Genomic DNA, 14068 nt, shown 5'->3' with positions numbered 1-14068 from the left:
TTGTACATAATGCAATGTTTAAATAACATTTCGTTATGAGAATAAAAGGTTTTTCAAACAATATTATGCAATATTATTTGTATTTTCAATTCAAAAATTCATTTTACTACATGTGTAGTGTAACCTGGAGCTGTCACATCTATAGCTCACTTCCTGAAACGTTACGAAGGCAGCATGTGAGAAGATTCTCTGCGAGTCGTCTCCACATAAACAATTACATAAAGCTCAGCATCTATTACGGCAGCACATCATCAGCTTACAGTCTGGGATTGTGCTAAGTGGATTTAGAGCAGATTATAACTCCACATTTAGTTCCAAGAAGAGAAAATAAACAGCGAGCCGTTTGTCCAAACAACTATAAAAGACCTCCAAGTGGACTTCCCACAGCATCTCTGACTGGCTGTAGGACCTGAACAGAACTTCTACCTCTTCACCAGGTGAGAACGCGCAGCACTGACGGACACATTGAGCAACATTTCACGCTGTGATCGTAATGTTGTTTGTGCTGCAGAATGGACCTCCAGATGTTCTCCCTGTTCATGCTGGCTCTGGCCTGTGTAGAGCAAAGTCTGGCCTCCTGTGTGGTCGACAGCTTCACGGTCAAGGAGGACTTCGAACCTCAGAGAGTGAGTACACTTTTGTCTGATGACAAAACATGGACGATAAGTAGGAGGAAGTCTTGGTTTAATGATGGAGCTGTGAGAGAAGTATCCAACATGTTGCTGTCCTCTTGTCTACGAAGACAAGTCAGACCGGCGTAGGATCAGACATCAAGCCTCACACTTCTTATGCTCAATCAAAATACTTTAGGAATTTGACTTTATTTTTATTTGATATATTTATCCTTCATCTAAGTTCTCTTGGAAATAATGAACATATTTGAAGCACAAAATAGCGAAACATTTGTGAGTAAAGTTGGAGCTTTTCCTGGCAGATGTGGATCATCTCTACTAGTCTCTATGACTAGTGCATGGTAGGTCTAGCTTAAACATGTCACTAACTAGACAGCTTGTCTATTGTTTAAATCAATATATTGAACTACCTTTTTTGTAATGATGGGTTTAACTTTGACCAGTAAAGAATCATGTAGCAGAACTCTCAAGCTATTATTTAAAAAATGTTCTTCACTACGTAACTTTGTCTGGACGTGTGAGTGTCATCTCTGCTGCTCTGCTGTTTTACAACAGTAGGTCAGAGATGGAGTTTTCATGTGTAGTTTCCGGACTTTTTTAAGTTGCCAGGAAGATAAAACAAGAAGCTCACACAACAAAAGCCTTTATCTTGTCAAGCAACCAAGTCCACATGCTGTATTTGGCATTGGCGCATATTTTATGGAATCGCAGTAACACTTTTCTGACTTGCCAGGAGATTTTATTTTAAACATACAGATTGTAAAATCTAGTCATGCATTCCTAAAGAAAATACAGATCCTTATGTTTGTCGTCCTCAACCATTGTGCCAAAGAAGACTAATTTTATTTAATTCAAGCCATTGTTTTCTTCAATGTCATCTATTATGAGTGTATTCAAATGTTTAGTCATGTCTCAACAGTATGGAGGAAAGTGGTACGCTCTGCAGAAGAAGGATCCAGAAGGTCTCTTCCTGCAGGACAACATCTCAGCTGAATACACAGTAGGAGACGACGGCTCCATGGTGGCCTCCTCCAGGGGCCGAGTCACTCTGTTCGGGTCAGTGTTCCCACATCTCAGTCATTGAGTTGTTTAGGAAGGTTTCTGAAAACAAGCTTCCACCTTCGTTCAGGTTCTGGGTCGTGTGCGCCGACATGGCGGCTCAGTACACGGTGCCAAACCCAGAAAGCCCAGGGAAGATGTTCATGAACTACCAGGGACTGGCCAGCTATCTGTCCAGCGGAGGTAGAGTGGCAAACACACACATGCATACACAGAACATACACCTGAGGCCAACCATTTGCTCTTCCAGGTGACAACTACTGGGTGATCGACACCGACTATGACAACTACGCCATCACCTACGCATGCCGCAGCCTGAAGGACGACGGAAGCTGCGACGACGGCTACGCCCTGGTCTTCTCCCGTAACCCCCGCGGCCTCCCCCCTCCCATCCAGAGAATTGTGCGTCAGAAGCAGGAGGAGATCTGCATGGCTGGACAGTTCCAGCCAGTGCAGCAGAACGGTGAGACGAGGATGTTGTCACAGTTGACCCTAAACAATAGATACAATTATCTGGAAGTTTTTAATTGTTAAGTCACTGTTACATCAAGATATAACTTTAATAGAAGAAATACTCTTGTAGAACCTTCTTAGACGTCCATACATATGATCTAAAGCGCTGTCGCTTCTTTGTTTTATTTGTTGTTGTTAGTTTGTTATTAAAACATTTTGTGTTTCCCTGCAGGTGCTTGCTAGATACTTCTTCGACAAAGACGCTGCGTCTCTATCACGCCATCAAGATTCTGCTCCTACTAAAATATTTCAACAGTCAATATAAACATGACTTTGGACTCAAAACAATTCTTAAGTTAAACAGCCCGAGTGTGACACAAGAACAGATGAATTCACTGCTTCGTAATCCTGTTTGTGTCAATAAATTTTCTAAAGAAACCAATGTTTTTATTTGACTTTCTTTTAAGGATGAATATATACAAGAACCTTTTTTTTTTAATGACAAGAAAATGTCGACAACAGAACATTTTTAAGCATAAATTGCCTTTTTTTATAGAAAAGTTGTACAGTTTCATTTACAAATGTTCAAAAGTGTAAAAATCTGATATTCTACATCCCAGCAAGCAAAAATTGATGAAGAAGCGATATGTAGAAGAGGTTGTCAAACTCAATCATTGTGTTTTTATTCTTGGAGGCTTAATCTATTTGAATCATCTTTGTTTGACCTCCTCAATCACATTCTACTTCAACATCAGTTGAAACTGTAAAGGAAACAACTGTATCTTATTGTTAGTCTCTGTATTGCAACATCCATGATCTCCGTTTCTTATCTTCTATTAAACACAGGCATCTTTAAAAGTCACTATACAAGACAACCATTTGTTGGGCCACATAAAATTATTTGGCTCGCCAGAACTATGATGGGATTATCATGGGATCTAGAGTGTCTCTCAGAGACATTAAGGTTATAACAAGCACTCCTGCTCCCTGAGAGAGGCAGGTATAATAATAAACCTAAACATAAATTCTGCAAAGTATGTTTTTTTCTGTGGTTAATCTTCCTTGCAGTAAAAGTATACTGGTTAGTGGTTTAAAATAACAACTGTTACAGAAACGTGGTCATTCTAAACAGCTATGAATTGGAAAACTAAAATGTAAATATTTACAGTTATCGAGTTCAAATACGAGTTAAATTGATCTAAACTTATAAAGAATGAATAATCTGCCGTGACTGAAGGTATTTGTAATGCTGTGATGTGACTATAAATTGAGTTGTCTCTCTAAAAAAGTTTTTTGTGCTGAAAGGCAAAATTACTTACTCTTCTTATTATAGTTTGTAATGTGTTGCATTGTTGTAAATCTTTCAAAGATGTGTATTTTTTTACTATCAAGTTTTGTCTTTGTTATGAAAGCACTCAGATGAACCTGCTCTTTAAGCTCTAATGTTAACCTTTTTGAAAATTTGCTCTTAAATGACAATTGAATGCAACTTTTTAAGTAAACAAAGACATGCTTAGTAGGGATAGTCCCAGCATGTGTGCCACACCTCAGTTTGTCTATGTGTCCTCAGAATACTTCTCAGGCGGCGAGTAGCGTCCAGGTCTCCCCCAGTAGTCCACAGCACGAACTCTGTACCAACCGTTCACTTCTTCATCCACTGCAGGTTGGATGAAGAAGTTATAGTCAAACATTCTTGTCAAACATTGTGAAAAGATATCATTTAAAAAGCCTCACCTGGTGCATAAACATAGGAGGTGAAGATGGTGCATTGCTTGTTGATTCTGCTGAAATTAGTCTGTGCGCCAGAAAATTCCACTTCAAAAGTGAGAATGGACCTGAAAGTCAAGGTGCAGCGATGAGTCTCACAGCAAATACCCCTTCTCTTGAGTTCTTGTACTACTCTTCTTAAGTTAACCTACTTGGAACGAACACAGTGGTCAGACCAGACGATCAGAACTTGACCTCTGGTGATTCGGATGAAGCGTAGTCCACTCACCTGGGAAGAAAAGTAATACAAATAGATTAAAAGAGCACTAAACCATCATGAAGAAGACACTCCAGGAACAGCAGACATTACTGTAAAATATCTGATACAAAAAAAAAACTAACCCGGGGCCAAATCTCTTTTGGAAGAGGGTTATTGGTTGATTGGATGATGCGAAAACGAACACGGGCAAAGAGTGAAAGAATTCTCGTTTAGAAGTTTAGAAGACGATATTAGCGTCAACACTTAGCAGCTTACCTTGCTTTCATTTTAGTATTAGAATAGAATATTCTAATACGCCTGAATATGATTGATAGAATTTTTTTTTTCAAATAACGACGATTGTATAAATGATGTAATTCAACAGTGAGCCTGGTCCCCTTTCATTCATGATTGATCATCATTTAAGTGTTATTGATGAGGATCTTGACTCGTCAAACACTGACCTGCTCAGGCTCATCTTGGGGTCGAGCACAAACATGCAGGAGTAGAACAGAAGGCAGCAGGAGTTTAAACTTCAGGACAAGCTTATCCCCAACAGGAACTGGCCATGGTCCGTCAATGTGGGCGTCCTGTCAAGAGAGACATTTAATTCAATCTTTTCTTTCCCTTTCATTCAAGGCTAGAGAAGGTGAAAAGTTAAATGTTTTCAAACACAGAACCCAATGAAAAGGTGGTTCTATATTGGCAGCACCTGCATGTTCCTGAGCCGTCTGAACTGGTCTGCTGTGGGGAAACTGGGGCTGCCCATTGTCTGCCACAAGTTGTAAGGATTGGTCTTGTTGTTGTCCATGTAGTAGGTTACATAAACCAGATCTAGCGCAAGAGAATTAAAACACTAGTCAATACAACACTGCAAGAAACTGTCTTGACGAGCTGTCAAACCTTTCCGTGAGGCCAGTCCTTCGACTGAGACGGTGACATCATCAGTCCTGCTGCTTGTTCTGTTGTCGTCACTGTTGTGTATCAGCACACATGTCTGCCAGATGTCTGAGCCGCCCGACACTCGAGGTGTGTGCGTGCTGGCCAGTACTCCCACTGTGCTGCTGCTCACCTCAGCCGGGCTCAAAACCTGCGTCCAGACCTGCGTGTCACCTCAAGACGGAACCAAACCAGTAAAATGATATTTATTTCTGTTTTGACTTAAATGATGAAGGTTTAAGAACCTGGTCTCACCCAGCAGTGCCAGCAAACCCATGACGGTGAGGATTGGTTTCCGGATCATCTGCACATGAGGCGGGCGAGTGTTGTTGACCTGGAATCGGGCGACGAGTGTGCGCTGGGTGAAAGGGTGAGGGTGGTAGCTAAGGAAGGCATTGTCGTTACTAAGAAGCGTGTAGTTGATGGTGCCGTTTGGGTTCGACAAGATGTAATCCTGATGCTGCTGAATCACCTTCGGAGATAATTCAATTATTATTGGATACATTATGTTCGTGAGTCTCTTGTACTCGTCTCACTTTGACGGCCATGGCAGCGTAGGTGACGTCCGCCCTCCACTCCTGAGGTCGAGACCAGCCCACCAGTGGATCAGCCTCATCATTGTAAACAGGAACGTTGCTGAAGCCAGGAAAGTGCTTCTGAATCTCCTCCATAGTCTGGATCTCCTGCAGCAGGATCGGCATGGATGCACCTCCGCCCTGCAGAGAAGGAGCATCACAGATATTTTCATTTAAAACTAGACTAAAATCTCTTCAATGAACGAGAAGAGAAAATAATGGACTTGACCTTTTTGTGCAGAGCGATGTAGTCGAGTCGCACTCCTCTCTCTCCTGTAAAATAGTTGGTACCATTGTAGCAGTGTTGGAGCATAGCCCAGCAATATGGGGAGTGTGGGGGAGAGTGACACGAGTCTCCAGGACCCCCAAACTTTAACAGGGTGCTAGCTGCACGCAGACCTTCAGAGCAGGCATCATAGTAGTTAAGAAACCCTGGACAAAACATTTTGTTAGTTATCTACACTCATATATAAAAAAAAAACATAAACAAGTTAGTTAGTTGTGTGTTTACCTTCAACTGAAACGCTGACATTGTCAAAGTCGTGATTATTTGGCTCATTCCAAGTCTCAAAGTTCCACTGAGAGACGTGTCCTAAACCAAATCTGTCTGAGGTTCAGAATAAGTTAAATATATTTTAATACAACTAAAATACACATTTTCAATAACATCTGTCTCTTTCAGTGAGCTTTATAAACATAAGACTATACGACACATACCAATGTACCTCTTGGCAATTAGATAAACCAGGTTTCTCCACTGCACAACTTGGGATTTGTCTTCAAAATTAGTAAAGTAGTTTGAGACGCTGCCCATCAATTCAAATCCTGCGAAAGATGAAAATAAGTGAGTAAGTCCATTTTTATTTGTAAAGTGCGTTTCACAGACCAGACGCTTAAACAAAGCAATCCACAGTTAAAAATAAATATCGTACTTTAAAGGTCAGAGAAATGGTAATATAATGACTTGATTTGTTTATAAAAAATTTTGCCAGTAATAAGTAGTGGTACAGAACCTGGTTTTAGTCCGTTCATCCACAGGAGTTCTATAAGTTGGTCCAGCTTGGTGAAATTGAACTGTGGTTGTCCATCAATTACTCTGGAAATATAGAATAATGGATAAGATGTTTACAAAAGGGAAATGGTTTTCATTTATTATCTCAAACAAGATAGTTATATTTTTTTGTTGGTGGAATTTTGTTACCAGGACAAGAGAGATGATTAAATCCATTGAGCTACATGTAGCAATAATAATGGTTAATTAAATGTTTTCACATATCTGCGATTTATGTTCTTTTCAAATGAAATTGAATAAGATGAACATAACAATGATTTCTACTATTGATATTTTTCATGTTTTAAATTCAATTTAATTGAATTTCAATTTAATTAAGTACATTTTTCAACAGCCTTTACATTAAGAATAATGGGGTCAAGGTTAAATTTTCAAATTCCAAGACATATTCCAGGATGAGGGAAGATAAATGTATCCGAAAGTTAGACTACTCATCAATGTATGATGTGCATTCTAGTGTGGTTTAGTTTATGCTCTTATAGCGTAACTATCCTTACATAACAAAACCAATGTTAGTGTGCATGTGGGCTCTGTGGTCCAGTTTAATGATGGCAGGCTAAACGTTAGCAATTCAGGCATTGGTTCAGTCTTTAAATAATAAAAACATACCTTTCAGTGAAATGATCTTATGGACATAAAGGTTGGATGAGATAAGGATGGTTGCCTATAATCATGGATATGTATCCAATGTCAAAGTCTACGCGCCCCAAAACAGATTTATGCCAGAAAAGATTGCCAGATGTTTCCCACTAGCTCCTGGACTTACTGTGCAGAGACCAGCTCCAACATCCAGTGAATCCGGACCTGCTGGATCCCTTCATGAGGAACTGAGCCCACATAGGCCAAATTCAGCTGCTGGTCGATGTTCAAGTCGAACTGGTGTGATTCAGTGTGTGGAAGTGGTGGGCTGGAAACATAAAATGCCATGTTTAATGCGTTTATTAAATAAACAGTAACATAAAAACAGCAACTTCACTGAATCAGAATCAGGAACGTTTATTTTCTCACTTATGTAGAATTGATAATGCTCTGGTAATATTGGACTGAATGATGGTTTGCTTTTATTCAACGTAAAGACTAAACTATAAGTTTAAAATACATTTAAAACCAGAGTGTTCGTCCAGGTAAAAGCTTACCTACCAGAATCCCGTGCTTCTCCAAAAATGCTTCAGCTCTGTCACAGGTCTTCCTACATCTACTTTGACGTCATATGCAGAAATAGTTGTGCATTCAAAGAGAATCGCGAAGATTAAAAAACATTCCCAGTTCATTTCTAAAACCCAGTAAATTCATCAGCCCCGCCAGAACTAACAGCTCGCTAGAACTTTTATCACATGACTTCTTCGGTGAAGAAAGTGAACTATTCGAGAGCTCGAGAAAAAAACAAAACACTAGAAACTTCAAGTCGCACACACCCGACGCCGGTGACGTCAACTTTATGCGACACTTTACAAACATATTATTTATAGTCTTATAGTGTTGCGTAGAAGTGTTCATTAGCAACAACGTAATAATAACTTAATGAAAACCAGTTAGATTTTTTTTTTTAATCTTCACAGATGAGAATGGGAAAAATAAAGATAATAAGTCAATATGTCAGATTAAAATTCATTATTCAGAACTGAAACATCACTAACCATGGCATTCAAGCACACCTGGGGAATGATGAATACGGTTGTCAAAATTGTCACGTAAAGACTTCCTAACCATTTTTTTGCTGACTAAACTTTTATAAGAAAGTCCCAACCATTAAAAAGATGAGATAAGACAATTGTTCCATCGTATTATAATGGGTGAAATTTAAAATATAGACCTTTCCAAATCAATTCTGGAAACTGTACTTCCACTCCTTCGCGATAGATGGCACTACACGCTCTCTGTTTCGGGTGTTTGACACAGTGGCCAGAGGCGGATTGTTCCTCTTCTTACAAGATACTTAGAACAGGATTATTTAGAATCAAGTCCCAGGTAAATTCATTTACATCTTTATATGACGTTGAGTAACGAATAATGTTGCCTTTCGTGATCCTTGCTTTAGTCGCGGTGTATGAGAGCGACGTTAATGGATCTGTTGACATTCCACGCACACGCGTTGAGATCAGACATTTGAATGATACAAGCCGAGCCACGTTCCAGACATCCGGTCGAAATAGCCATTATTGTCTCCATTCAGAATTAAAATATATATATATATTTGTATTCACATTTAATAAATAACCGTTTCATTGATGGCCTGTTAAGGATTTAACTAAAAACATCTGTTCTACCAAGATCTAACAATGTCTAAAGTAGTTCTAACTTCTGGTACATTCTAATCGATATATTGACTGTGTAGACTTTAGTCAGGGTACAGACTGTTTAACTAACCCGGTTGAGTGATTTCAGACCAATGGAATCTCAGAAAAAATAAGTAAGTTTTATATTTTAAGGGCCTTTCACAGACCAGGGTCACAAGGTGCTTAAACAACAAAACAATACACAGTTAAAAATAACAGGGCATTAAAGTAACCTTTGGGTTTGTCACAAGCCAAAGTCTAAAGGAATAACTAGGAGCTTTCAGTTGTACCATTTGTCTTTTTTCCTCATATAAAACAGAACCATTCAATTTACACCGATGTGTTTTGTTATATAACCAACAGGGATTTGCCATTGGACTGGGATTCAAGATGAGTGACAACCAGGTGATTCTGCAGTTCCGCTTCGCCACATTTGGCGACTCCATGTTGCAGAAGATGAATCTCCTGCGTCATCAGAAGCGTTTTTGTGACGTCGTTGTTTGTATAAACCAGTTGGAAGTGCCAGGTCACAAAGTGGTGTTTGCTGCCGGCTCATCTTTTCTCAGGGACCAGTTCATTCTTCAACAGAATTACAAAGAGGTTCGCATTTCCATGATCCAGGAGGCAAAGATAGGTCGCCAGCTGCTGCTCTCCTGCTACACGGGTCAGTTGGAGTTCCCTGAGCTGGAATTGGTCCATTACCTGACGGTGGCAAGCTTTCTCCAAATGGACCATATAGTGGAACAGTGCACGCAAGCCCTCAGTAAATTTATTAAGCCACAGGCACAACGCAAGATGGAGGATTTGGAGATGAGTAGAGAGAGTGGGGATGAGGATTTACTTTCTCAGGTACTGAGAAAACAAGATCAGTCACAGGTGGAGCCCGTCCATCAGGATGTTGAGGAGGTGGATGAAGTAGAGGAGGAGGATGAGGCAGAGCTGATAGAAGACAACAGTGGTGATGAAATAATTATTGATCCTAAGCCACCCTTACAGATTCCAGTTGCATATTCTCGACAAGGTATGCAGGAGAACCACATTGATCATGTGAAAGTGGAGTCCGGTACAGAAGAAAACTCCATCAGTAGTCATTTCTCTACTAGTCCTGCTGCTCCCCTGTGCTCGCCTGAGCCACAGCACTCCCTCATCAATTCCACAGTGGACGTGGCAGGCCGGGGCAATGAGGTGGCAGCTTCACCAGCGTCTGCCAGTTACTTGCCAGGCTCTGCCGCAGTCTACAACCCTGTTGAGAAGCATGGCGGGTACCAGAGAAGCTATGACAAGCCCCCCCACTGGTACCACCAGTGCCCAAAGTGTGCAAGAGTGTTTCGGCAACTGGAGAATTATGCCAATCACTTGAAGATGCACAAACTTTTCATGTGTCTTCTGTGTGGAAAAACCTTTACACAGAAGGGGAACCTGCACCGGCACATGCGCGTCCACGCTGGCATCAAACCATTCCAGTGTAAAATATGTGGAAAGACCTTTACTCAGAAGTGCTCATTGCTGGATCACCTCAACCTGCACAGTGGAGACAAGCCCCACCGCTGCAACTACTGTGACATGGTTTTTGCCCACAAGCCGGTTCTCCGAAAGCACCTCAAGCAGATTCACGGGAAGAACAGCTTTGACAATGCAAACGAGGGCAGCCTGCATGACGGAGTTGCTGAGGATTATGAAGCCTGTGGACATTTTTATTCAGCTGTTAACCCACCAAGCTCGGACTTCCCTTCCAGTTTAAGACATTGTAAAGATGATTCTGTCTAAGGTTGACACAAATCAAGCAACAATCAAGTGACCAAAAATATCTTTTGACATCATTCAGAGCATCTACAGTGTAATTATAATTGGAATATAATACTCTTTTCAACATTCCATTGTGCCAAAATGACAAGGAGGCCTCTACTAGACGTTGTAAATCTTAAACTGTTACTTAGTGATGTTCATGCAGATACCGTCAAAACTTAAAACTATATTATAGCCCTCTGGATTCATTCATCTGTACTGTTGAAATACTTTTAAAAATGTTTATATGCCTTGATATATATTTTAAAATCCACAAATATTGTTAAAGCATTTGGGTAGAAAGTTAATGACATATAGCAACTTAAATGTCATGACGTAGCTCAGATGTATAGATCAAAAAATCATGCTTGTGTCTTAGATTCAACCATCAGAAAGACAATGTCACCTCAGCCTCACGTGGTGTACTGTATATTAACTGTCAAGACAGATGTGTTAAGATTAAGAAACAAATGGTCTTTGTGTCGTGTGCTGTATACTCTGACTAGCAGGTAGACCATCATTTCTCACTTACCTCTTGTATCTCAAGAATTCACGAAAAGACATTGTGATTCTTTTTGTCACTACTTTGGTTTTACTCCGTGGAAGAGTATTATTTTTGGATTTGTATTGTACTTGAATAATCAACACTGAAACAACAAATATTGTTTTATTGATAAAGTGGAACAATGATATCAAATTGTATACTGTGGTAGCCCACTGTTACAGTTTTTGAATCTGTGTACTTGTAATGTGGGGACAGTAAAACTTACTCAAAAAAAGAACAGTTGTCACTTTAAAAACGGTTGTACAGTAAATATTTGCACAAAGTGATGCTTGTCCTGTGGAAATGTACAGTTAGGGGAAAAGTGTATATAACAGCCAGATTGTGCAAGTTGCCCCAGCTAAAAGGATGAGAGGTCTGTAAAGTTTGTCATAGGCACACTTCGACCGTTAGAGACAGAATGAAAAGAAAATAGGACATTGAATTATTTTCAAAGAGTTCATTTGTCATAATGGTCCAGAAAACAAATATTTAGTACATGCAAACAAGTTAGTTTTCTGGCCCTCACAGACCTGTTCTTAATTTAGTTCTATCCTCCACTTGTTACCTGTATAAAATAGAATAAATACAAGATCACTGATAATCTTTGCTGACTTGGGGCTCCATGCAAGATCTTAGTCCGTTGGTTACATATGATCTTGAGAACGGTGAGAAAAAAGCATAGAACCACACAGGAACTGGTCGATGGCCAGTAGCAGAGTAACAAAGGTTACTATTAGTACCACACTACTTCATGGATTTAAATCTTGCAGTGCCTAATCCAGCACATGTCCAGGCCCATCTACAGTTTGGCATTGACCATCTGGATGAGCCAGAGCAGGATTGGGAGGATGTCATGTGGTCAGATGAGACCACAATGGAACTCTTTCAACGCCTCTTGCCATGTTGGTAGGGAGAAGAATGCTTGGTTGCATCCCAAGAACACCATGGCCTCTGTGAAGCATGGGGGTGGAACATACTTTAATGCTCTGGGGCTGCTTTTTCTGGATATGGGGACCAGGCAACTGATCCCTATTATGGGGCATGATCCCAAACACATTACATAAAGATGAAGGTTTGGCAACATAAGAAAGCATTTCAAGGTATGCGTACCTCTATCCAATAACAAAGACTTAAAAGTCCTTGTTGCCTAGCGACAGCCCCAATTCATCACAGATCTGCATTTAAGAATTGTCTAAAATACTAGCTAAAGTATCTACAAACCTGTTAAAGACCTATATGAAATTCATCTGCACCAACATACAAACAAGTTATTTTAAATTAAGCAACGTGATCGCCTAGATTTTGTTACGTTCTGCCACTCATGTTTGAAGAGCACCTATGACAAACATTAAAGATCTTTTCAAGTGGGACAATTCGCAGAATCATTGACTGCCAAATAAATTTTGCCTCACTGTATGTCTTAAAATCTATCTTATGGGTTATATTGCTGTATCCCTCACAAACCATGCATGCTGCTAAATAGTTATAAATAAATATTGAATACTCATAAACATTTGACGCTTGACTTTATAGACTTTAACATTAACATCTTTTTCCTCAGTGCTATAGTTCTTTCTGGTCGGCCCATTTCCTTCACCAGGGGAGTCGAAAAAACGGCATATCTGAGTCATCTCTGAGTGAAAAGGTGGTGTTATGAGTAATTCCACAGCTGAAAGGATCAACTGTTATCAAAAACATGTACCTTTACAACAGATATCATGCTGCCTCACATTGTACCAGTCGACACAACTGGTGCTCATTACCTTTACCTGCACATTCTGTAATTGTCCGTAATGGCAAATAGCAGGAACTACATTTATCCATTTATTGTGTCTTCAAAACACTAAAAAGTAAAGTAACTACCTTGATACTGGACTTAAAGCTTGACCTCACTGAGTGATCATTTTGTGGGGATGATGTAGTCAAGATGCCTGCCAGGTAGTTGGCAAAGCAAAGATGCATGAGCTCAACTTTACCATAAATGAGGCTAAACACAAGTGACTGTTGCAGTCTCACAGCTGCACAAGATGTTTTTTTCGCAGCTCCATCTTCACCCAATACTTTCACATATTCCTTAAATATTCTACCCTGTGCTCAGACTACAAAACTGCATCTCAGTGTATTACAAATGAAGACCTTGTCATCCAAGTTGCAAACTACCCACGCACTCGCACGCCGAGCCAGTAAGAAATTCAGGCTCAGCAAGACTTTTTGGTTTTAAGATCCAGTCTAACCAATGTGTGTTTAAATGGGCTTGCCCTGGTGCTAGAAAAGTAGCAGACTCTTTATTCATTTGTTACCAGTTATCCTTATTATAGATTATCATTAAAATCTGATGGGGATAACGGTCAACCACTTTTCTGATTACATCTGATTACACTTTTATTCCTCTTCTTCTACCCCATTCATTTCAATGGGGAAAATCTTCAACTCATGTCCAACCCCTTCCAGTTTGACCTACTACTTATACTTTTACGACGAATTCTACTACTACTTCTACTACTAATACGACTTATACTTTTACTACTACTTTTACTTTACTTCTACCTTTTACTAATAATTCCACTTCTTCTACTTTAACTATTCATTCCACTCACACTTCCACGACTACTTCTACTACTAATACTACTACTACTTCTACTACTACTACTACTACTACTGCACAGCTACAGCTACGGCCAGCATTCACACTGCATTTTCTTCTGGAAATGCAATCTTTCTAGTATTAATAAATGCGTTGTTACATGAAATAATTTCATTTTTTTAA

The 14068-nt window shown here is 39.8% G+C and overlaps 3 protein-coding genes across 4 annotated transcripts; 2 read left to right on the top strand and 1 right to left on the bottom strand.

Moving 5' to 3' along the window:
- The first annotated feature begins 511 nt into the window (after window positions 1–511).
- LOC148088382 (purpurin-like) lies at window positions 512–2387 on the top strand. Its single transcript, XM_087784969.1, has 5 exons — window positions 512–626; window positions 1552–1688; window positions 1762–1874; window positions 1942–2154; window positions 2377–2387. The coding sequence occupies exons 1-5, from the start codon at window positions 513–515 to the stop codon at window positions 2385–2387; spliced, it is 588 nt and encodes a 195-aa protein (XP_087641095.1). The 5' UTR covers window position 512.
- Window positions 2388–2668: 281 nt separating this feature from the next.
- Window positions 2669–8095, bottom strand: idua (alpha-L-iduronidase). Of its 2 annotated transcripts, none has more exons than XM_087797135.1 (14): window positions 7837–8095; window positions 7463–7603; window positions 6638–6720; window positions 6342–6449; window positions 6136–6231; window positions 5854–6056; window positions 5586–5765; window positions 5305–5521; window positions 5014–5223; window positions 4823–4944; window positions 4575–4700; window positions 4064–4140; window positions 3879–3979; window positions 2669–3801 (listed from the first exon to the last, which is right to left on the bottom strand). In XM_087797135.1, exons 1-14 carry the CDS (start codon window positions 7965–7967, stop codon window positions 3701–3703), a joined length of 1896 nt encoding a protein of 631 aa, XP_087653261.1. In that variant the 5' UTR covers window positions 7968–8095; the 3' UTR covers window positions 2669–3700. The 2 variants fall into 2 exon arrangements, with proteins under 2 accessions (XP_087653261.1, XP_087653268.1); XM_087797142.1 differs by having other exon boundaries at window positions 7833–7962.
- Window positions 8096–8585: 490 nt separating this feature from the next.
- zbtb26 (zinc finger and BTB domain containing 26) lies at window positions 8586–11459 on the top strand. The gene is made up of 2 exons (XM_087797123.1): window positions 8586–8664; window positions 9336–11459. The coding sequence occupies exon 2, from the start codon at window positions 9363–9365 to the stop codon at window positions 10737–10739; it is 1377 nt and encodes a 458-aa protein (XP_087653249.1). The 5' UTR covers window positions 8586–8664; window positions 9336–9362; the 3' UTR covers window positions 10740–11459.
- The last annotated feature ends 2609 nt before the right edge of the window (window positions 11460–14068 follow it).

Source organism: Callionymus lyra, chromosome 1 (genome assembly GCF_982586985.1).
Source record: "Callionymus lyra chromosome 1, fCalLyr1.hap1.1, whole genome shotgun sequence".
NCBI lineage: Eukaryota > Metazoa > Chordata > Actinopteri > Syngnathiformes > Callionymidae > Callionymus > Callionymus lyra.
This window is presented reverse-complemented; position numbering and strand designations above follow the sequence as displayed.